The sequence below is a fragment of the Zootoca vivipara genome, chromosome 9 (genome assembly GCF_965207765.1).
Source record: "Zootoca vivipara chromosome 9, rZooViv2.hap1.1, whole genome shotgun sequence".
Classification (NCBI taxonomy): Eukaryota; Metazoa; Chordata; class Lepidosauria; order Squamata; family Lacertidae; genus Zootoca; species Zootoca vivipara.
This window is the reverse complement of record NC_142592.1, coordinates 6644729-6669281: the sequence shown is the minus strand read 5'-3', so window position 1 is coordinate 6669281 and position 24553 is coordinate 6644729. Positions and strand designations below refer to the sequence as shown.

General features: G+C 44.2%; 1 protein-coding gene across 2 annotated transcripts in view; it reads right to left on the bottom strand.

The window, feature by feature from the left end:
• Window positions 1-24553, bottom strand: part of LHFPL3 (LHFPL tetraspan subfamily member 3) — a 215224-nt gene that overhangs the window by 13025 nt on the left and 177646 nt on the right. The window contains exon 3 of one of the 2 annotated variants that reach the window (XM_088676723.1): window positions 22581-22806. The exons of the other annotated variant lie outside the window; for it this stretch is intronic. Coding sequence (XP_088532849.1) covers window positions 22790-22806 — 17 coding nt within the window. The 3' untranslated portion in view covers window positions 22581-22789. Of the gene's footprint in view, window positions 1-22580; window positions 22807-24553 lie in introns of those variants that run through there. 2 annotated transcript variants of the gene reach the window in all.

The following is a 24553-nucleotide window of genomic DNA, read 5'->3' as shown; positions in this document are numbered from 1 at the left end:
GCTGCCTTCAGGTGTCTTCTAAAAGTTGTGTGGGTCTTTATCTCCTTGGCATTCCAAGGGAAGGTGCCACTGCCGAGAAGGCCTTCTGCCTGGTTCCCTGTAACTTCACTTCTTGCAGTGAGGGAACTGCCCTTGGAGATGGACTTCAGTGTCCTGGCTGAATGATGGGGGTGGAGATGCTTCTTCAGGTGTGCTTTAGACCAGAGGTGGGCAGACTTCAGACCTGCAGGATTTGTTTTAGTAGAACTTCTTCAAGGTCTGCCACCAGAACTAGGTGCAAAATGGTGGCTATGGGGCACAGGGAACCTCTGAGCAGATATATGATCACCCCAAGGATTTGTTTACATCCCCAGAATTAAGCTCACAACCCTTATACACAAAAAATCAATTCTTAGTTTCCCACCAAGCTTTTCTTTATTTCACCACAACTGGGTGTGTGCTACTTCTCCTTTAGCCAATCCATCATTATTTGGCCTCTCCCCTTGAACTGTAATTTGAAATGCCAATCCTACAAACATTTTGGGCAAGGGTTATGGAGATTATCTTGTGCATCACATTGAACTCTGGATAGCACTACAGAAATGCCAGGCATCATCATCCCATGGAATTAATTTATACTTGGGAAAGGAACAGGACACAACACAACAAATATGACCTCTTCTATTTCTTTGGCTGTGTAAAACTGTTTCTATTTCACCGACATAAGCTGATGTCACTTTAAAAAAAATTATCTTCAAGTTAAAGACTTGTTATTTTTGTTAATTTGGGTGGAAAGGAGGAGAACAGGGAGGGGGAGGAAGTGTCAGGAGATGTTAGGAAGGGCAGAATCTCTGCCTCACCTCTTAATTATTAGCAATGAAAAGATCTTCGTGATTTTGCTCCTCGACCAGCACTGCCTTCTATTTTTAAAACAGCAAGCTTACATTAGCATTTATTTGCTAAAAATAAACATATTTCGAATGCAGTTCATTATATAGTGCATTAGAGTAAAGACTTAATTCACAGCTCCCAGTCAAGAAGAAATTGTTTTAAAAGGCAAATTGTTTCGTGCAAATAGTCACTCAGGGTGTTGAGCTCACAATCTTTCAGCTTGAGCTGTGGTCTGGCTTCTCAGTGTCGTGAAGACAAACAATGTTCCAGAAACCGAGGAGAAACTCTGTGTACTGTGGTGGTATTCTACCTTTGGTCTTCTTCATGAAACCCGGATGGGCAAGTTGGCCCGGGTTTCCCCGGATGCACGGCAAACCTAAAAATGATTGTATTTACGGCTGAGACAGATGACTAGTGCTTCTTTCGGGTGCCTGAAAGTGTGCAAAGATAAGTTTCCCCTTGGGCTTCCTGGCAGCCACATGCCACTGAGCCATGGCAAATGTTAGCGCTATGAGACATAACTTGTGCTTCTTGCTCCAGAAAGTGCTCAATGAGCCTCCAATAAACGGATTTCAAAACCCCAGCATGGTTACATTTTCCTCCACCAGAGGGCAGCTATAGTCATGGTTCTCCAATTCACTGGATAAGATCTAAAGAATTGTTCTAAGAAACCAACTTTCTGTAATGCAGCTAAATTTTATATTCTCACATTTCCACTTGTGTTTCTCAGGTGAAGCCTTCAATATTGGATAAAGACTCTGGCACTTGCACGAAGCATGTAATTACAAAGCCTATTCAAAATTCTCCACAAATTCGCATTCACTGATCTCATGACTCTGTCACTTTTATCTTTAATTCAACTCTGGTGTAGACAGGACATTTAAAATCAGTGTTAATTTATTTAACATTACCTATTGCACAGAAAATGCTTCTGATGAGTCATAATCATGGGAAGTTGCTTTATACCAAGTCAGATCACTGGCCAACCCAGAGATGACAACACTTTTGGGGGGCTGGATATACTGTCTGTGGATTGGGGCCCCTACTCACAAAAGAAGACAGAAAATTTACATACAATTTACATTCATGGCCATGTGCAAATTTGTGTCTTCTTTTGCAGGTGGGGGAAGGAAGAAGCACCCAGAAATAAATCAGGGGTGACATAGGCACAAGAAGATGTCCAAGAATATCAGCAGGCCTCCAATGCTATTAACAAGGCAACACAAAACTCTGGATTCTTGTCCTATCGCTTCCCTTTAACAAGGCAAGCTTCACTTGCAAATTTTCTGCTTGCCAGGTAGCTTGTAAAGGCACAGGGGGTCAAGATGACTCTCCTGCTTCAGGCTGCACTCAGCAAACTATTTACTCTGCCATTGATATCTTGGGTCAATAGGAACCCTGCAGAAATAAGTAGCTTGCTGATAACAGACCTGGAGACCGAAATAGAAAAACAGCTGTGCTGTAGTTTGGGTCGCTTCATCTGACAAAGTGAAAAATTAAAGGTCTTCTGGTATATATTGCAAGTCTTGTTCTAAAGCCACCGATATTTCTGTTAATCCTTCAAATGAATCCCCAAAAGAGTTCGCTTTGAGAGGAATTAACACAACAAACATATTGCTATCATGAAAGCTGAATAAGTATTGTGTAGCTCCCTCACACCTAAAATGTCACAACCTTCCTCAGAATCAACTGCCTTCTCCGCTGGTAACTATTTCAGGTTTTCTAGTTCACAAAGAATTCTATGGTTGCACCTGAGGAAGGACAACTTTGGATGAGAAGAGAAGGCAAACAGCTTCAATCATATTCCCACATCTCCCTTTTCCTCGCAGTGTGAACTGCATTGCTATTACTCCTTAAGTTAAAAGTAGAGACAGGGTAGGAATGCTTTCCCAAGGGCCCAGCATGCAACCTTCCAGAGGCCTAACTCTGCTGACAGCACACCAGCTATTTATCCTTTGAAGGGTGTGTGCCTGCCTTGTTTGTTGTGTCCTCCTCGTGGCACCCTTCCAACCCTCCCTGGGCACCACGAAGACACGCTCCAACACTGTTAAGGAGTTTTGGAGGGAGTCTGGAAGGCAAACCTCCAGCTGCCTCATCCTCTTCTGTCACAGGGAAGAATACCAGAGGGGTCCAGAAGAATTGTGGGAAAGGGGATGGAAGTTGTGGAGAGGCTGCATGTAGCACTTCATTTTCCAGCAGCCCAACATGACCCAACATCACCCATCTAGTCCTTGGGTCCCCAATGTGGTGCTTTCCAAGGTCCCCGGTCCCCCCGAGTTGATGGGCAGTGTCATTGAAATGGTGTGCATGTGCCATGTCACGTAAGGAATTAATTGAATTAAGTTAATTAATCAGGAATTAATCAGTTATGTGGGGAGGGGCTTACCTGGGCTCTCCCAATATTTTATTCACATTGGCACCGCTGTACACAATGCAGTTTTATAGGTGCACATAGAAACCAATTTTCATTTCCTCCTTTGTATGGCAATGTTTGCTATGAAGGAACCATCACATTCCTAAAGAGATCTGTTCTTCTCTCTGCTTAAAACCAAGTGGAGCACCAACTGAGACGGAACACAGAATTATACACAGATGCACACCTTTCAACATTCCTCAGATGAAAATAGGGACATTTTCAGCTGAAGAATGTTGGATGGTATGTGTCCGGATGCTGTCGGCGGCTCCTGGCTGATTGCCCGGGAAAGTATAAAGACAAGGAAAAGTTTCTTACCGTCCTTTTTTATTTCAATCTTCACAGAGGGAGGCTATAGAACCCAGCCTCTTGGATAATGGCATTGTCCCCAGTGAATCTCCACCCCCACCGTCTCTCCCACTTCCTCATAGTCACTTCTACAGGTGTCTTTGAGCACTTTGCTCTCCTACTTTTAAGGCTCGCCGGGTTCTGGGAGACGGAGGGTCTGGAATGCTTTCTAATGACACTGTGTGAGCAACATGGTGTTCTGGCTGTCCCATGATTTCCAAGCTTTCCTCCTCATCTGCCTCTGAGCGGCTATCTCTCTCAAACCCCTGTGGTAAATCTATACTGTCTTCCTCTTCACTGGAAGGGTCAGGATGGGGAGGCGGTCTCCACCATTGCTGCTCTGCTCAGTCCCTGACAGTATGATGAGGCAACACATGCTATAGCAATGGTGGGGAAGCTCAGGCCCAGGGACCAAGTGCACCCCCCTTCTCTGACCTGGTCCTTGGGAGTCTCCACAGGCCACACCCCTCCCTAGGCCATGCCCCTCAACGGCCCTTGTCCACACCCTCCTCAGTTCTTTTGCCTGGCTGGAATGTGTTCTGGACAACAATAATGCTGTTCTGGAGCATCAATAATGCTGTTTGCTTGTCTGGATGGAAAGAGATGGGTGGCTTTCGGGTGGACGGACTGTAACTTACTGTACAAAGATCAATGCTCCATGTATTGCCCTACCCACCATCAGCTTGTGCCCCCTCCCAGCTGAGAAACTATTGTGCTACAGGCACAATGCACAAAGGGGAAAGCACATAAAAATGAGCAAAAGCAGCAATATTTTTTTCGGGAGCAACTATTTTTCTCATTCTTTCGCTTGACTGCTCATGGCTTTTTTTTTTTGGCACTTGATCGTAGAGTTTGAAACATGAACAAAGTGGGTTTTGCTTTGCTGGAGAGGTGTTAGAGCATGATACCCATTGCACAGAAAAGTACAACTTATTTTGTACAAGAGAAGAGCATTGGAGGAGCGTAGAATAACGTGAGGTGTACAGCATAAGCTGCCATTCAAAACTACGAAGCAAATGCCTCCCTATTATGTTTGGCATTTCTCTCTGTGAAGGGAATTTTCTGGCTCATCATTCAACATTTCCCTTCCAGGGTTTTAAAAAAATCTTTTGAGCTTCCTGGCACTTCATCGCTTTCTTCTTTTTCTGCTCTCACAATACCACCCTTGTTAACCACTGCAGTTCAATAACTCGTATGTGACTATTTTTATCCAGAGTCTTCTTCTGAACTAGCAAAATGGGAAGTCTTGCAGGAGCAGGCAAGGCAGTTTCCACCAGGGCTTTGCCACAGCCTCAGTTAGAGCCAGCTGGGAGTTGGGCCTTCCACGCTGCTGTGAAACTACATTGCCAATAATTAGCTGCCCTGTTCAGAGCTGCATGTGGCTCGTTAATCTCCTTGAAACGAGGGCTTAATGAAACATGCTCTGTAAACCAACTCAGCCTAGAGTCCCAACTGCAGGGAAGACGGAAGTCAAATTCAAAAAGAAAACATGGTGCACGTCAACAAGTTCATTTTGACAGGAGTGAATACATTTTAAATAATAAGAAAAAGCAATTTCTGCCTTGATGAATAAGTTGCATTCCCCCCCCCTATATTAAAAAAGGAGGGAGGGGGAAACCCACCGGAAGTATACTCAAGAGAAATCATGTTCATAGCTAAACCAGCCAGACAGTAATTTAAAAAGCAAATAAATTGTAATTAGAACCACAATTACAATTGCCTCCATTACATCATGGAAATTCTGGATCTGCCCACTTTAGTTTTCAAATCGGAGTAAGGGCAAAGACTCAAAATAATATTTGCAAGCAATCACTAGGGAGGGAGGAGAAATTCAGCTCACATTTTAATGCACATCTGTTTATTTCACACTTCCTGACACAATAAATGAACTAAAACAGAGCTATGCTTAAAAATTCACACTCCTCTAAATTTTATGGTGCAGTTCTCCAACCAAGTAATTAGTACAAAAATGCATATATTAAGGGATACTGCTGGCAAAAAAAAAAGATATCTATTAAGTAAAATTACATACCAAAATGTGCAGATTAGGAGAAATCCGCACTAAAATGCTGATGAATTTTCAGTAGGACTTAAAGAATAAATCTCAAACAGATACAGACATGTGGAGAACTAAACTTAAAAGTGGAAAAATGAGAAAACAAAATAAAACCAAAATGGAGAGACTCGTCCATCCCTAGTAGTCAGAAATAGAACTTCCTGGGGGTTATCTGGGCCTTGCATTTCCATAGATGCATATTGCAGATAAAAGTAGAAGAAAGCCATCAAAATCCAACAAAGAGCCGAAAGAAAGCTACATACTCAAAAGCTTTCTGATATGAAAGAACTGAGGCAGCAAGATCTGTTTGCACAGCTGGTGAAACTTCATGGTGCTTGCTGGATCCTAAAGAAATCTCTTCCCCAAAAGTGGCTGGTGGTTAAGCTTGTACGGGATTGAGGATTTTAGAATCTGTTAAATGGAATTTTAATACAATTATGGTGGAATATTTACCATATATTCCGGCGTAAAAGACGACTGGGCGTATAAGACGACCCCCAACTTTTCCAGTTAAAATATAGAGTTTGGGATATACTCGCCGTATAAGAAATACGACCCGGCGTATAAGACGACCCCCGACTTTTGAGAAGATTTTACTGGGTTAAAAAGTAGTCTTATACTCAGGAATAAAAAGTATATGTTCTTTAAAACAGCATTGTTGTGCGATCCAAGCCTTTGGGACCTGGACAACACAGAAACGAGATGGAAGCCAAGGCTGAGATTAGTTATTTCGGTCCCACATATATTTTGTTCCTGAGAAGGCTTGTGTGTTCTTCCACTGTCTGAAACCAACAAACCCTTGACTGGTATATAACGCAAGTTTTAGGACCATCAATTTCTGGGCCACAGACCCTACTGTTCCTTCAGTCATGGCTTCACTTTGGTAAACCAAAGGCCTTCAAGTAGCTTTGAGCTTTTGCAGAAGAACATCCTGTTCTCATAGTGGCCAACCAGAAGCCCAGGAGAAGAGCATCTCCCCTCTTGAATTCTCCAGCGCTGGTATTCAGAAGCATGCAGCCTCCGACTGTGGAGGCAAAGTCTAGGTGCCTCGAAACAGTGAAAGTGTCTAGTGGCAACTGGTAATAGGGATGGAAAAGATCACTGCTTGAGAGCTTGGATAGCTGTAGCCAGGCCAAGTGCACAATACTGGCTTAAATCAACCAAAGGCCTGACTCCGGAGAAGGCAGCTTCATCAACTAGATCTCAAACAGCTTTGTGAACTAAGCCACAACTCATAGATTAGCAAAAAAAAGTGTTGTACAAGTGTAGATTTGAGTTGACCCAAATAACACACCAGATCTTGGGGTAGATTTACAAGTGGTTTGATGACACAGCACTTAGGCTTGTCGTACATCTGGAATTTCCTGGACATAGCCGGAACACTGCAGTTGGAAGCAGCTTCCGGGCAAAAATCGCAAAAATGTCCGGGAAATACCAGATGTATGCAAACCCATGTTGGCAGGGTCGTTTTGAGCGATTTCCCTTATAGATAGCCCAAAAACTTTATTATTATTATTATTATTATTATTATTATTATTATTATTATTATTATTATTATTATGTGATTTTAAAGCTCAACAACTTTGCCTACAAAACCTCAATGACTTTTGTGTCCAGATATTCACTTTTTGAAATATGGCAACCCTAATGCAGTGTTTCTCAACCATTTTTGGGCCAAGGCACACTTGTTCCATGAAAAAAATCACGAGGCACACCACCATTAAAAAAGTTAAAAAAATTAACTCTGTGCCTATATTGACTATATATATATATATATATAGAGAGAGAGAGAGAGAGAGAGAGAGAGAGAGAGAGAGAGCCCAGTTTAGTTTCTGGGGTAAGTCCTAAATCTCAGTGAATTATGACTGTAAGAAACACTTGCCAATTGCTGTGTTGGTTGCAATCTCCTGTAATAAGGCTTCACAAGCCGCTGATTTCTCTGCCAGCACGTGCTCCTCGCCGAAGAGGCCGCTCACTCCCTCGTAGACGCTGCTGGCTGCCCTCCGGAGGCTGTTCTGCTTGTCGGCCCACGGCCTCGTGCCGATCAAGCCCCGGGCGCCGCCAGCAAGAGCAGTGAGAGCGAGACAAACAGCAGCAGCAGCACCCGCCGGCCGCCTCTCACGTCTGAGGCCGTGGTGGCGGCTGTTGAGAGCTGCGCTCGCCCCACGTCGTGACCCGGCTGCCTTCCTTTCCAGCGGGTCAGTGAAGCTCATTGGCGGCCGCCAGGCATGTGACAATGCAAATCGCCCTTCTCGTCGCCGCACGTCGCGGCACACCAGCCAGCGTCTCGCGGCACACTAGTGTGCCGCGGAACAGCAGTTGAGAAACGCTGCCCTAATGGCACTGAATCTGTGAACTTATTTATTGAAAAAGCTGGGCCTGCTGAAAGCTTCATCCATGGTTCCTTATCTATGATGGCTGCAGTCATCAAGGAATGGACACATATGGGTGAATGCATCCTTTAAACAAGGGTGTGTATACATAACTCTTTTAGCATCTCATTCTGTAAGAACCTGCCGTCATTTACAGGTCAACATGGCATGAATCTGGACTGTTCCCATTTTCAGGCTGATTGGCCAAGAGCACCATTGTGTCTGCAAATTGTGTACAGCTTCAGCCTGAGCCAGAAGGACCTGTGTTGCTCTAATTTCTTCCTAGAAATACCTTTTGTTATTTCTCCCCCTTCCCTTTCCTAAATGTTTCCCTGGACACCAATAGCACTTCTAAGCCTCTTAGAGGTTTTCTTTTTTTACTCTGTGCTTCCTGATAAGGCACTGAGGAGCATGAGTGCTGAAGAGGTGTACAGCTGAGTCCTCTGCAGCATTTTTCTCTCCTGAGAGGCAAAGCTAGATACAGATATGGACATAATTTGGAAGCAAACAGCTTCATTACCAAACCTTTTAGCTAGACTAGAGCATTAAATGTAATAAGGTAATGCCATATCCATGTATCTCATTAAGAAGTACTGTGTGGTTATTATAATGAATCCTGTTGCAACAGGTATGAGTACCTATTTTCAATTTCATTTACAATGTATTCTGGAAAGTGGTTTGTCCGCTTGTTCTCTGTAGGTTCAACTGCCTCTTGAGATACTTGTCACCAAACATGGCATGGGGATTCCTGAGGTGGGGGTGGTGATATTTTCAGTGTCTGGATGCCAGCCATTTTAAATCAAGATGGTGGCCCTAAACATCACTTTGGTGTGACTTTACTCGTATTTTGGCCTAGGTATGGCTGTGTCTCATGATATCACCACCAAACTTGGCATAAGGGTTCCTGAGGTAGAGAAGAAGGCTTTGTTGCCATTTGGACACCAGGTGCCATTGTGAATCAAGATCAAAGTATCACTTTGGTGCAGTTTTGACATAATTTCAGCCACTTCTCCAGATATCGTTGCCAAACTCAGCATGAGGGTTCCTGAGGTGGGGATGGGCAGATATGTCAAAATTTGTGTGCCATTTTGAATCAATGGAGATTGAGTAGCATCTCCCCTTATGTACTGCACGCAGAGTCTAGATCTATGGCTTTTTTTGTTTGTTTTCTTTTTGCAGCTGAAAAGTGATTCTTGAGAAACTGGCCTCATTCAGAAAAGCTTACTCCTGATTGAGTTTGCATTTCTCCACAGTATGTCCATTTGAAAACATAGTTCTGGCACCTCTCAGCATAGCTGCCAAGTCTCCCATTTTCCCTGGGAAATCCCTGTTTTTCCAGCTGTTCCTAGCTGAAAAAATGGATTTTTTTTGTTTCCCCCCGGTTTATTCTGGCGCGACGGCCATTTTGGAACTGGGCGGAGCATGCTCAGAAGCGACTTTTGATGCTGCTCTGCCCAGTTCCAAAATGGCTGCAGTGCGACTTCTGGCGCGGCGGCCATTTTGGAACTGGGCAAAGCAGCATCAAAAGTCACTTCTGAGCATGCTCCGCCCAGTTCCAAAATGGCGGCAGCGCTACTTCCGGTCTGCTATTTCCGGCCCGGTCCCTTATTTCTCTGACAGCAACTTGGCAGGTATGCCTCTCAGGTGGGCACCATTGCCATTATAAGAGAACAAGGGAGGCACCTCTTTTTCTAGAAAAATAGCACTGGTTCAGTCTCTTAGCCATTACCCCATAAGAGCTAACAAAGACTTTGAAACAGCCATTAGGCTAAATGGGGCACTGCCCTGTCCACTTCAGTCTGCCCTCAGCCAGACTCTACATGCCTGCTGTCTTATTTATAATTAGTCCAAGGGGTAGCACAGCCTCTCAGTTTCACCGTCCTCCTCCTTAGTCAGAGTGTTGCCCTTATAGAATTCAACAAGGAGGAGGGTGGGGACAAAACCAGCATTAGTTAGCTATGGCTCCACCTACCACTGGGCTTCCTGCCTCCACTGCTCCTATCAAAATGTACATGTTTATAACGCCAGTGAAAAACTGCATTGCAGGGAAGAGTATTAAAGTTAATATTTCAAGCATTTGCCAGTAAGTTGTAGCCTCATAGACGTGACCTTATTCACCATCACAGTATGCATCCCATGTTCGCTTAATGCAAAACAAATGTGCCAATCCCTAGGGTCACCATTTCAGAGACTTAATTTCGGTCAAGATCCCAATTCATTTAGAGCAGGCAGTGTGCCCAGAAGCAGAATTGCACCTGGTCCTCAAGGAATGACTCTGATTGATTATATTAAAATTCTTGCAACATACTTTTGGGCATTACACACCAGAGAATTATTTTATCAGTCCTCTGAGAAGCAATTCACTCCAATGTCTGCCAGGCTGACCTGTGGCCTTGCTCAGCCCAAGTGCAGTATCTGAGAATATTCTGTGTGCTAAGACAAAGTTCCTTTCTTTCAATCAAGGCCCTGAGCCTCTAAGTTGCTATTCTATCACATTAACAATAAGCTAATAAGCAAGCTATATAATAATGAGAGCTGGAAATATTTTGTTCCCTGGACATCTAATATGAAGAGACGTTTTGGGGAATTCAAAAGTTTTCTTACCACTTTCTGACTTTTCAGTAGACCCTAACAAAAAGTTATTTAACGGGTGTTGTTTTTATACCTCTAAAGTTCTTCCCAACTTCACCTGAACCACCGCTGTCAATTTTCTGCCCTTCTGCATGATTCCCCAGGTCTTCAAGGTCCTCAAACCCCCAACTGCTGCCTATTAGAAAAATATTATTTCAGCATACGGGCAATAAAGTCTTTCAGACAGAGACAGTAGACTTAGGTATATGGTTGGCCACTGTAAGAAAAGAATGCTGGTCTAGATAGGCTATTGGTCTGATCCAGCAATGCTCTTCACACAGTTAAAAAAAACCTGTTTTTTTAAGAGAAGGTTTGAGAACTAGCTCTCAACTTCAGATGGCAGGTTCCACAATTGACTTGTGGGACTGTTTTCAGGAGATAAAGTCACAAAATCACTGAATGAGGACTTCACAACTCCAGAAACACACAAATAAGTCAACTCCTGATTTAGGGGCAATATTGAGCAAGCAACTGTATATATAGGAGAATTATGTGGGGTGGGATTTCAGGGGTTTTTTTTGGAAAAAGGATAATCAGGTGGCATTTTGGTTTTTAATGCCTAGAGGTCAGGATTCAGCTCCCACGGGAAAACATACTGATCCTAAGCTTCTAAGATGCCAATAAGATCCATTGAAATAAATATTATTTTATTAATTACAAACATTTACACCTTTCCTATTTTTTAAAAAAGCTTAAAGTGGCTTACAGCGTAGAGATTAAAATAACCAACAAACAAAACTCCAAGCTAAAAGAAAACTAGACGGGAATGGCATATTCAGACATACTAAACTTCCAGAGAATAAAACAATCAACAACTGAATGCCTATTGAAATAAAAAAAAAACATCTTCACAAGATGGTAGAAAACCAGTGAGGGGGTGAGGAGGCACAGTGATCTCCAGAGAAAGATGTCGGCAAGGCCACAGAAATTTGCATCAGAATAATTCATTTTAGTCAGATTGCAATTCTCGGGGCAATTCTCTTTCATTTACTCCAGTATAATTTACTGAACTCCCCCTTCTCCAAATAAAATTTGCACACTCCAAATTTTTTTTTTACACATGTGACATGTCAGCTTAAAAGGTGCATTAGCAATATGGCAGGATGCAGAAATAAATCTAGGTGTTGTGTATGAGAACAGAACTGATGACTATATTGCTGGAAAAAGATGTGCTATGGTGTCAGGAGCCAAGCGACCTGGTTGACTCTTTTGAACTCTGGAAGCTGCTCTGGAATAGATCTGTTGAGTCAGAGCTTTGCAACTCTAGTGAAATAGAGCCTGCTCACCCCAAAGCAGAATAAACTCTGTTCACTTTCATCAGTTCTTATGCCGGTTCTGTAAGACCCTCTTCATTGCAGGATAAGAGAGAGGGGGGGGAGGGAGAAATCATGCCTCTGTTTGAACAAACACCTGGGACTTTACAAAGGCAATAATCATTCACAGATTTGTAATAAGGCTGTGACAAAATATCACAGAAGACTTAAGAGATCATCGCTCTCACGTCTGCCAGCCATTATTTTAAATTATTCACTGAAGGAATAGTGCTTGATGCTGCCTATATGTAAGTAATCTCAAGACAGAGAAATTAACAGCCCATTCACCTGCAAAGTAGTCCGAGATAAATCCTACTGGGTTGAATGGGATCTAATGCCAAGTAAATGTACACATATTTTCAGCCTAACATGGGCAGCTGTTTCATATGTTGGCTATAGGCAGAAAGAAAAGATCTGTTAACACTTTCAGAGCATTTGCGACAAAACTCCATGCTGTATGTCAGTACGGAACATAACACACAAGTATTTTTAAAATTCAATTTAGACTTTCAATGTGCGTATATATTATGTGAAGGATGGGGGGGGGAGTGGAACCTCACTTCAGGAGATGGACTATGAATATAGTTCCATGAAGCCTTGCTCGTTTCTGGAAGGGGAAATGCTAATGTAGGGCAGCGTTGCCAAGAAACCAGAAATTAAAAAAACAAAACAAAAACAAAACTGGCCAGTTGCCAATATTTTGTGTATACAAAGGGAAAATTTGGGGATAAAGCTGGAATGTTATGCTGCACATTCTCATGAATGCTTGCATATGAACTATGTAGAGCAGACGTCTTCCACATGGAGGTAACAACCCAGGAGTAGATAATGATGATGGTGACAATGATGATGATGTTATTTATATACCACCCTATACCCGGAGGTCTCGTGGGGCTCAGGCAGAGGCAGAGGCATAGGAAGGGATGGTGGGCGGTGGACCGCACCAGGTGTCATCGCTGAGGGGGGGACATTCGGCGCACCACCTACCTACGACTCCCAAGCCTACCCTGAGCCGTCAATGTGTGTGTGTGTGTGGGGGGGGGTGACAAAAAAAATCTGCACTTTCATACATCACTACTGGGAAAACCATAGCTTTAACTATATGGACCTTTGTCGGCAAAGTGATGTCTCTGCTTTTTAAGATGCTGTCTAGGTTTGTCATTGCTTTTCTCCCAACAAGCAGGCATCTTTTAATTTCGTGACTGCTGTCACCATCTGCAGTGATCATGGAACCCAAGAAAGTAAAATCTCTCACTGCCTCCATTTCCCCCCTTCTATTTGCCAGGAGGTGATGGGACCAGTGGCCATGATCTTAGTTTTTTTTTATGTTGAGCTTCAGACCATGTTTTGCACTCTCATCTTTTACCCTCATTAAAAGGTTCTTTAATTCCTCCTCACTTTCTGCCATCAAGGTTGTGTCATCAGCATATCTGAGGTTGTTGATATTTCTTCCGGCAATCTTAATTCTGGCTTGGGATTCATCCAGTCCAGCCTTTCGCATGATGAATTCTGCCTTCTTGTCCCATATAGAGATTTCTCAGGAGACAAATGAGGTGATCAGGCACTCCCATTTCTTTAAGAACTTGCCATAATTTGCTGTGGTTGACACAGTCAAATGCTTGTGTGTAGTCAATGAAGCAGAAGTAGATGTTTTTCTGGAACTCTCTAGCTTTCTCCGTAATCCAGCGCATGTTTGCTATTTGGTCTCTGGTTCCTCTGCCCCTTCGAAATCCAGCTTGCACTTCTGGGAGTTTTCGGTCCACATACTGCTTAAGCCTGCCTTGTAGAATTTTGAGCATAACCTTGCTAGCGTGTGAAATGAGTGCAATTGTGCGGTAGTTGGAGCATTCTTTGGCACTGCCCTTCTTTGGGATTGGGATGTAGACTGATCTTCTCCAATCCTCTTGCCACTGCTGAGTTTTCCAAACTTGCTGGCATATTGAGTGTAGCACCTTAACAGCATCATCTTTTAAAATTTTAAATAGTTCAGCTGGAATATCATCACTTCCACTGGCCTTGTTATTAGCAGTGCTTTATAAGGCCCATTAGACATGTGGGATACCATGAACTAAACCACCGAGGCAAAAGGAATGAATCATAGAATTGGAAGGGACCACAAGGGGCATCTAGTCCAACCCCCTGCAATGCAACACAGGGCTCAAACTCATGACCTTGAGATTAAGAGCCTCATGTTCTACCAACCAAGCCATCCCAGCGACTCTCTCAATTATTTCCCACTGGAGTAACTGACACTACTTCTGAGATCAAATCATTTCTACTGAGTTTTGTTATACAACAGCAGCTAAAGCGGAACAAACTTTCTCCCAGCTTTTTCAATTATTTGTCCCTGGCGCTTTCTGATTTACCTCTGAAGATGTCCTTGGGCACAAATAAGGTGGCAGCAATATTAGCTTCCCCTGCCAAGATGAACCGAGAACAAGGATCCCTTAGAGAATATGGGTTCTTATTCTAGAGATGGCTGTAGGCATCCAGGAAGTATATTGGAGAGTCCCAAACGTGATGAATTAAACAGCAGATCTTAGCTTCAGCAGCCTTGATAGACACATCAATTTATTTTCCCTGCTGGCTGGGTCAAAGAGCTGAATCTGACTTATTTTTCCTTATGCAATCCAGGCCTATGATCCAGATATCCTTTTATCTTAGCACATGTAATTAGGAAAGAATGTGATCTCAGAAATTTAAGGACAAACTGAATCATTGCACATCATTTTCATTTAGGCTGAAATCTTAAATGCACTTCTTAGAGAGGAAGCTCCTCTGGGGACTGTGACCTGGTTCACACATAATGCTAAACCAAGGGTGGGGAATGTTTTCAGCCTGAGGGCCACATCCCCTTCTGGGGGCCACATGCCAGCAATGGGCCTGACCAGAGGCCAAAAGGGTGAAAGCATAGGAGCCAACTCTTAGGGGTCAAGGGATCTTCATCCCCCCCAATTAAATCTTTGGGGACCCTCCCCCAAGGTTGTGGGCTTTGCCATTCAAATGGTGTGTGTGCACTACATCATGTGACCAATTATTTTCTTCAAGTTGGCAACTCTGGGTGGAAAGATGAATGTAAACGTTATCTTTGTAGAATACACTGGTTTCTACACAGCTGTCTCTCTTTTCTAGCCAGGCAAGAAAGAGGCACCATCAGAATTCCAGGGCACATTTCAAAAACAGTAAAGGATGGTACGAAGTGGGGCCTGTGAGGAGAGTGGGGTGGGGAGACTCCTAAAGCCCACATAGAGAGGCTTGGAGAGCTGCCTTTGACTCCTGGGTCTGAAGGTCATCATCCCTGTGCTAAGCTCTCTCCTCCTTGGAGAGGGGAGACATTGTGAACAGGAGCTGCTTCCTGCGCTAAGCAGGGGGGGGGGTTGTGTTTTTGGCCCCCTGCTCCAGCCTATCCCTGCTACCGCACCGAGCCTCTCATCTGGCCAATAGGGCCGGCTGGGGTGGGTGGGTTTGACTACATTTAGCCCAATGTGGCAGTGTTCAAATCCTCTTTCTGCTGCTGCATCCCGTCGGATCTGCCGCCCACCCTCCCTTTAGGTCTTTCCTTTGTGTTATTTGCTTTGACCTTGCTATGGACTTCAGTTGGTTGCCTTGGTTGCCCAAGGGGCCTGGTAGGAGGTTTTTTTTATCCATTTGGCTAATTGGCACCGGCCTCCTGGTTTTGTTGCCTACCTTGTAGCAATTCGTCACAATTTTGGGTATTGGCGGTTAGGCATTGGAATGTGTATTGGTCTTGTGTGTTTGAGGACTGGTTGTGGCCATCATCCAACCCTCCTCTTTTAGGGGTATCCCATTAAAGGAGTTGACTCCTGGGTCTGAAGGTCATCATCCCACTAAAGAGCTTTGCCTACAAAGGTCCGTATAGTTAAAGCTATGGTTTTCCCAGTAGTGATGTATGGAAGTGAGAGCTGGACCATAAAGAAGGCTGATCGCCGAAGAATTGATGCTTTTCAATTATGGTGCTGGAGGAGACTCTTGAGAGTCCCATGGACTGCAAGAAGATCAAACCTATCCATTCTTAAGGAAATCAGCCCTGAGTGCTCCCTGGAAGGACAGATCGTGAAGCTGAGGCTCCAATACTTTGGCCACATCATGAGAAGAGAAGACTCCCTGGAAAAGACCCTGATGTTGGGAAAGATTGAGGGCACTAGGAGAAGGGGACGACAGAGGACGAGATGGTTGGACAGTGTTCTCGAAGCTACCAACATGAGTTTGACCAAACTGCGGGAGGCAATGCAAGACAGGAGTGCCTGGCGTGCTATGGTCCATGGGGTCATGAAGAGTCGGACACGACTAAACGACTAAACAACAACAACATTAAAGGGATCCGGCGGTCGTGGATCCTGTCCGATGCCCTGCTGGTGGCTAGGGCCATGGCACGACCCCCGGTGACATCAGGGGAAGCTTTCAGTTGTATTTGCATCAACAGGCTCCTCCCACTGGGTGTTAACCTTATATGACTCCCTGCTGAGCGGGGTGGAGTCACGCTTGCTTGTGTGTCCAATGCCTAAGCCAATACCTCTCACTTGCTCTAACCAATAAAGTTGTGGCCTTATTTTACCGATTAACCTAAATTCATGTGTCACTGTGTCTTTTATTTCTCATGGGGGGGCGGGTCCTCGAATTACAAGCCATGATTTAATCTGATGGTCCCAAACCAGCCCAGTGGCTTAGCCACGGCTCAGCATTACATGTGAACCTGGCCAGGAAACTTACTTCTATTAATATGATTGCACTGCAAGTGGAATCATGTGGTGGGTGTGTATCTGTCTTTCTGTGTGTGCTTTTTTTTTGAGTCAGGACAAATGAATTACCCACGATCCCCCAAGTGTTTTCACTGTTTAGTTCTTTCTGTCCTCCTACATAATAAGAGTTGCCAATAATAATTTATTATTATTACCCTGCCTATCTGACAGGGTTGCCCCAGCCACTCTGGGCGGCTTCCAACACATATAAAACATAACACAACACTCAACATTAAAAACCTTCCCTATGCCTTCAAATGTCTTCAAAAGTTTATATACGGTAGTTACTCCTCTCCTTTATATCTGATGTATGTTCCGCAGGGAGGGCGCCACTACCGAGAAGGCCCTCTGCCTTTATCAGCATGCCATGTGGAAGTACAGAAAAGCAAACCAGATAATCAGAGGCATAATGCAAAATCAGATGACTTCTTAAACAACCAGCTTCTGTAAAGAGATATGTTGCCCTCTAGAGCAACAGCCATGACTCGGGACCAAGGTACTTGTTGGATTGACCATTTCCATATTCACCTCAATCTGTGTCTTGAGATCACCTTCAGAGCCCGTCCTTTCGATGTCACCTCCATCACAGATATGGCAGGCAACTATCGGGCAAAGGCCAAGACATGAAGTGGATTTATTTCATGTCCTGAATGAAATGCATTCACTTTTGTGGAGAGGAGAAGGAACTGCAAATGGGAAGTCCTGTTTTAGTTCTGGGCTTACTGCCAGTCAGCCATATTGCCCTCATTTGACACCACTGATCATGTATATAAAAGGTTATTTGGTCCTCCTGGTCACTTTCTTTCTTTCTTTTCTAACAGTCCAAATATCAATTGATAACTTCAGTTGCTTTTTGTGTATGTAATTTACCTTGTTCTATAATTGTGGGGTGTTTTTTTTAAAGCAATTGGGACAGAAAGTGCTTTTTTGTTGTTTTTGTTGTTTAGTCGTTTAGTCGTGTCCGACTCTTCGTGGACCATAGCACGCCAGGCACTCCTGTCTTCCACTGCCTCCCGCAGCTTGGTCAAACTCAAGTTGGTAGCTTCGAGAACACTGTCCAACCATCTCGTCCTCTGTCGTCCCCTTCTCCTTGTGCCCTCAATCTTTCCTAACATCAGGGTCTTTTCCAGGGAGTCTTCTCTTGGAGCCTCAGCTTCAGGATCTGTCCTTCCAGTGAGCACTCAGGGCTGATTTCCTTCAGAATGGAGATCTTCTTGCAGTCCATGGGACTCTCAAGAGTCTCCTCCAGCACCATAATTCAAAAGCATCAATAATTTGGCGGTCAGCCTTCTTTATGGTCCAGCTCTCACTTCCATACATCACTACTGGGAAAACCATAGCTTTAACTATACGGACCTTTGTAGGCAAGGTGATGTCTCTGCTTTTTACGATGCTGTCTAGGTTTGTCATTGCTTTTCTCCCAAGAAGCAGGCGTCTTTTAATTTTGTGACTGCTGTCACCATCTGCAGTGCTTTAGCCTCTGTTAAATTCAACTATTTTAGCTATTGCTAAATTGTTGATTACCAGAACTCCCAGTAAGACAATAATGGCTGCAATCTCACAAGCCATTTTATGCACATGCAAAATTTTGCATGCGGTCTTATTGAATCCATTTTGGTGCAACAGCCTCCTTGTCTATGCTAAATTGCAGGCTGCTCCCCTTCTCCCAGCAACCCAGCTTCACTGAAACACAATGGCTGGCTGGACAGGCAGATAGAGCACTCATGCTCTTCTAGATCAAATGCCATTGTTCTCTGGAATGTCATGTCTTATCTCCAGAGCAGGAAGAAATGTCTCCAAAATTAGACTACTTAGATGATAAGCAAATGGAAATTGGAACACTCAGATACAAGATAGTTTTACACTTGCGTGCATTACTGCAGCATCACATTGAGTCACATGCAATTAATTGCTGGCTTCATTTATTTTCAGGTTAATAAAATGCTGACTTTTCTAGAATTCTTTCCCCCTTCCTCTTCTCATTAGGCTATGCTGATTGAATAGGGGGGAAATGATTAAAATAGAGCAGAGGTGGTGGTGTGCAGTCCATGTTAAGAAACACTTTTATTTTGTCCTTCCTTTCTTGCCAGAAACAGAGGATTGAAAATTACACTTCTATAAGGATGATTATGTTCTGATGATGGAAAGTGGATAGCACATTATTTGCTGCTAGATTGTCTTAATCAGCTTATCATTAGAGAGCATGACCTCATGACTATGGAAAGCAGCTGGGGATATGGATATTTTTGCAGGTGTCACTCATGGTGTGCATGTGCATGTATGTTTTACTTGCAGTATTTATCTGTGCCTTTGATTTTGGCAACTGCAAGAGAGACTTGCTACAGGCCTACCTCAGAGTCTGAAAGGGAAAAGATGCCTTCTTTATCTGTAACCCTATTCTCCAAGTTCCGCCTATCTTTTCCTTGATGTGCCAATAAACCGAAGCTGAATTCTGAAAAGACAGAGGTCTTATTTGCTCTTGTGTCTAGGGAATGGAGAGAGGGCCTGTTTTGGATGGAGCCGCACTCCCTTGGAAGGAGCAGGTCTGTAGCCTGGGGGTACTTCTGAATCCAGCATCGTTATGAGAGTCTCAGATAGTCTCAGGGCCAACAGTGGCTATTTTCAATTACGACTGGTAATCGTAATCCAGGGGCTAACAGTGGCTATTTTCAATTACGATCCCTTTTGGACAGAGACGACTTGGCCACTGTACTTCATGCTATGGCAACTTCCAGAATGGATTATTGCAATGCACTCTACGTGGTCCAAATTACTGCAGTCAGATTACCATCTGGAGTTCCCTTTAGAACTCCTGTTACTCGTTTTAAAACAGCTGTACTGGTTGCCAGCTCACTCTGAGCCCAATTCATGGTACTTTGAGTCTCCAATATCTGAAAGACCACAGACCTTCTTGGGTGTTAAGCTTGGTGGTGGGGCACCCTTAGTAGTTCCACCACCCTTAGGTGGTGTTTTTTTAGGGGGGGGGAGGTTACCTGGGAGAAGGCATTCTCTAAGGCAGCTGCCCCGCGCAAGGGGTGTGTGTCTGGCACCTTCTTTATATAGTTTCTGTTCCATGCTTTCCCCTGTACTTCAGCACCTGATATATTTAGTTTTAGTACCCACCCTGTTCTTGTGACTGTAATTTCTTTTCAATTTTCAATTGTTCTAAATTCTTTTCAATTGTTCCAAATATTTTATTTCTAAATTGAAGTAACCCATCCTGCAACCATATGGTGAAGGGTGGGAAAGAAACCATTATTGTACACAGTGTGGCATCTATTCAAACATGCAGCTTCCCTAATGGCAACCAGAAGTGGTACAGTCTGGGAAAAGTTATAGCACCTGATTCTGAAGAAGGCATTGACAGGCCCCCAAATAGATTCAAATAAATCCCGTCAATGGCTGTCCAATCTCCAATTGCTCTGGCCACACTAATTCAGAAGGCAGATCCAGTCACACTTAGCTATTATGCTGACCCACAAGGCTTCTCGTAATTCCACAGGCCCTGAAAACATATATATTGTGTGTGGACTTGTACATTTAGCTAACAGTAATATAATATAACTGCATTTCAGAGAAAGGCACTGTGAAAAGTTGAAACTGCATATTGCTTCTCTTTTACCGTTAATCGTCCGGAGACAAAAGGTGGATGGAGCAAAATGGAGCTGCGCACTGACCTGTCACCTTGAACAATCTGGTCTCAAATTATAGCTTAGGACACAATGAAAATGAGGTTGGCAGTTTCATTCCATTCCCTATTTGCAGATTTCACAGGATCGTGATAAGGTTTAATGGGAAGGAGGCTCTCCTCTCAAGAGCAAACCAGGCTTGGAAATGGAAGAATAGGGTAGGAAATTGACAATGGAGTCCTGGAGACGAGTATAACAAAAGTGCTACCTCGTTCCTCCGTACCAAGCTTCGGAACTTCGGGGCATTTCAATTAACATTTTGTTCACTTACACCGGTTTGTACAATACCTAAAGGTAGAAGCAGTAGGCCTGTGCTGATTGCCATAGCTTATTATGGGTGGCAAAGGCCCAGGTACTATTATTCCCATAAATCAGTGACATTCAAATTGTGATTTGAGGAAACATAACTCAGTGGAAGAGCCGCAGCTTTGCATAGAGAAATTCAGTTGCTGGCATTTGCATCGAACAGGATCAGGTAGCAAGGGGAGAGAAACAGGGCCAGCTCTGGGTTTGAGAGAGAGCCCTGGGCAGAATACTGGGTCCTTACGAGCGAAGTATTCAGCCCTCTGCCAGTGGCGAGCAACAACAGCTTCCATCAGCATTCTGTGCTCTCAGCAGCGCTGGATTTAACTGCCATTTTAATTTCCCATAATGCAACCAGTTAAGTGTCACTCCAGGACATTGTAGAAATGAAAATGGCAGCCAGACCAAGCCACCTGGAGCTGTTTGGTGCACCAAGGGGGCCCCAGAGCAGGCATCAGTTCACACCCTCCAACATCCCTCAGGTGAAACTGACCCTCCTTGATCTCCCCACATTTTTGGTCCCTGCTCCAGAGCATTTCCTCTCAGAAGAAGGCCGAGTGCCACCACCACTCCACCAATGGGACACAGCACACACATCTCCACCGTCCTGAGAAAACCCCCTCATCCTGATTTTATTCTATTCTTTGGTAGATTTACTAAGAGAAAAACACGCAGCAATAAATAAGTTTCAGAGAGCTTGGCAGCGGTGATGCTGGCGGGGGAAACAGGGACATTGTGGGATCAAATCTGAAGCTGGGACAGCTTTCGTAATTCCAGGACTGTCCCTGGAAAATCAGGACACTTGGAGGGTATCTCAGTGGTGGGTCCCAACCCTTGATGTGAAAGAGCCCTGCCTGAAACCCTGGAGAACTCCTGCCTGTCAGAGAATACTGGGCTACGGTAGAAGGACATACTGTCTAACCTCGGCTATGGCAGATTTCTATGTTCTTAAGCTGGAGGTTCCTTGATAACAAGATCAATAATGAAGAGGGCTGCAGAAGCAGAACCTCTCCACAATGCAGAGGATGCTGGGGATATTTTAGGTCATCCAAGTGCTGGCCAGGCCCATTGGGCCTCCTAGAGTGCACTTTGTAACCATCACACTGCAGGAAATAAGTGATAGGGGGAAATATTGATTTTCTTCCTGAGGAGCCTTCAGAGATTTTTTTTTAAAAAAATATTATTATTAAAGATTTTCTTGGTTTACAAAAGTACATGCCTTATCTCTTTTTCCAGGTTGTACAGTCTTTCTTACATATCCCCGACCACTGGTCCTGTAAGCTAGGGATCATGGGAGATGTAGGCCAAAACATCTGGAGGGCCGCAGTTTGGGGATGCCTGTTCTATGGCTTACATCCACCTCAGGGCCAGTTCCATGACTTTTGTCATACCCCATTACTTCTTGTTTTTCAGGATAGAGAAAGTGATGGTACTGAATCAGGAGTTTGGAGAGAGGGCCCTGCATTTCTTTGCCCAGGCCACACCAAGAAACCACAATTCTCCCTCTCTCGATGATCCCTTTCCTGGGTTGACTCTTTCCTGGCCAGCTAGGCACTAACTCCACTCCAGGTGGAAATGGGATTGATTGATGTAGCGACATCCCAGAATATTGATGGAAGCCATTTCCTTTACCAGGATTGGACATCCATCCCAAGATGCTGTAAATTCCGTAACAGTAATCACAACATAGAAACCAGTTTGCTAAATAAAATAAAAACAATATATATATGTAAATAGACACAAACAAGACTATAGCCACAAATACTATGCCAACACTTTTGCAAAAGACCTTTTTTTTTTTAAAAAAAAAGAGAGGGCCTTGTTTGTTTTTTAATATAAAAAGGTAGGGATATAAACATTTGTGTTGCTGAACAAGATACTGAACATGCCGGCCAATTCACAGGATGATAGCAGAAAGCCATGCAGCACACTTTGGGCCAGAAGCACACGAAACACTACACAGCGTGTCCCAGTGAGCACCATGCTTACACTTACATTTGTCAGTTTCACACTAGCTTTGCTTGTTTGCTTGTTTTAAGCATTTCCATCATCTGCACAGGAGGGAAAAACAGAAGGCAAAGTTTAAAAAGGCTGCACACACACAGAAGCTATCAACAATTCTTGTTATTGTCAATCTAATCTTATCTAAATATAGATGCATATCAAGTCAATTCCCAGCATTCTATCACACTTTAGCTTCACACCAAGCGCTGAAACAGATTGTTTTTGTTAAAATCTGTATACCGCCCTTCATCCGTAGGTCTCAGGGCGGATCACAACGTAAAATTGCTATGCAAAATACGTAATAAAAATAAGAACAAAACTAAACCAATAACACCACATTGGAAAGGGCATTGGATATCAATGAGCCAAAGGCCTGTTTGAAGAGGAACGTTTTCGCCTGGCGCCTAAAGATTTATAATGAAGGTGCCAGGCAAACTTTCCCGGGGAGAGCATTCCATAAATGGGGAGCCACTGCAGAAAAGGCCTTTTCTCATGTTACCACCCTCCAGACCTCTTGTGGAGGAGGCACATGAAGAAGGGCCTCAGAGGTTGATCTCAGGGTCCCAGTAGGTTCCTAAGGAGAGAGGCAGTCTTTGAGGTGTTGCGGTCCTGAGATGTGATGCCGGCTATGACTAAGCCTGTCATGCGACCTGTCACATTGAAATGTACTCACCACACTCACCTGCAAATCAGCCAGCATATGTGTTAAGTACCTTTAAATTTGATAGGTCACCCACGGACGTCTTATGTTAGGAGACCTTTACCTGTGGCTCACAACCTTTACCTGTGGCTCACTCACTCCTGTGTGAGTGCCTGGAGGCGGTTGGAGGATGGATGGCGGCTAACAGATTGAGGTTGAATCCAGACAAGACAGAAGGCGGGCAGGTGTGGGGGACAGGAGGCGGGCAGGTGTGGAGGACTCCCTGGTCCTGAATGGGGTAACTGTGCCCCTGAAGGACAAGGTGTGCAGCCTGGGAGTCATTCTGGACTCACAGTTGTCCATGGAGGCGCAGGTCAATTCTGTGTCCAGGGCAGCTGTCTATCAGCTCCATCTGGTACTCAGGCTGAGACCCTACCTGCCCGTGGACTGTCTCGCCAGAGTGGTGCATGCTTTGGTTATCTCCTGCTTGGACTACTGCAATGCGCTCTACGTGGGGCTACCTTTGAAGGTGACCCGGAAACTATAACTAATCCAGAATGCGGCAGCTAGATTGGTGACTGGGAGCGGCTGCCGAGATCACATAACATCAGTCTTGAAAGATCTACATTGGCTCCCAGTACGTTTCCGAGCACAGTTCAAAGTGTTGGTGCTGACCTTTAAAGCCCTAAACGGCCTCAGTCCAGTATACCTGAAGGAGCATCTCCACCCCCATCGTTCTGCCCAGACACTGAGGTCCAGTACTGAGGGCCTTCTGGTGGTTCCCTCATTGCGAGAAGCTAAGTTGCAGGGAACCAGGCACAGGGCCTTCTCGGTAGTGGCGCCCGCCCTGTGGAATGCCCTCCCATCAGATGTCAAAGAGAAAAACAGCTACCAGATTTTTAGAAGACATCTGAAGGCAGCCCTGTTTAGGGAGGTTTTTAATGTTTAATAGATTGTTTTATTTCATTTTTCTGTTGGAAGCCGCCCAGAGTGGCTGGGGAAACCCAGCCAGATGGGCGGGGTATAAATTAATAATAATAATAATAATAATAATAATAATATTATTAATAATAATAATTATAACATGTATGTTTTGGCTGCGAGAAACAAAGACCAGAATGGAGATACATAGATGGAGGCTAGGCTATGTAGTT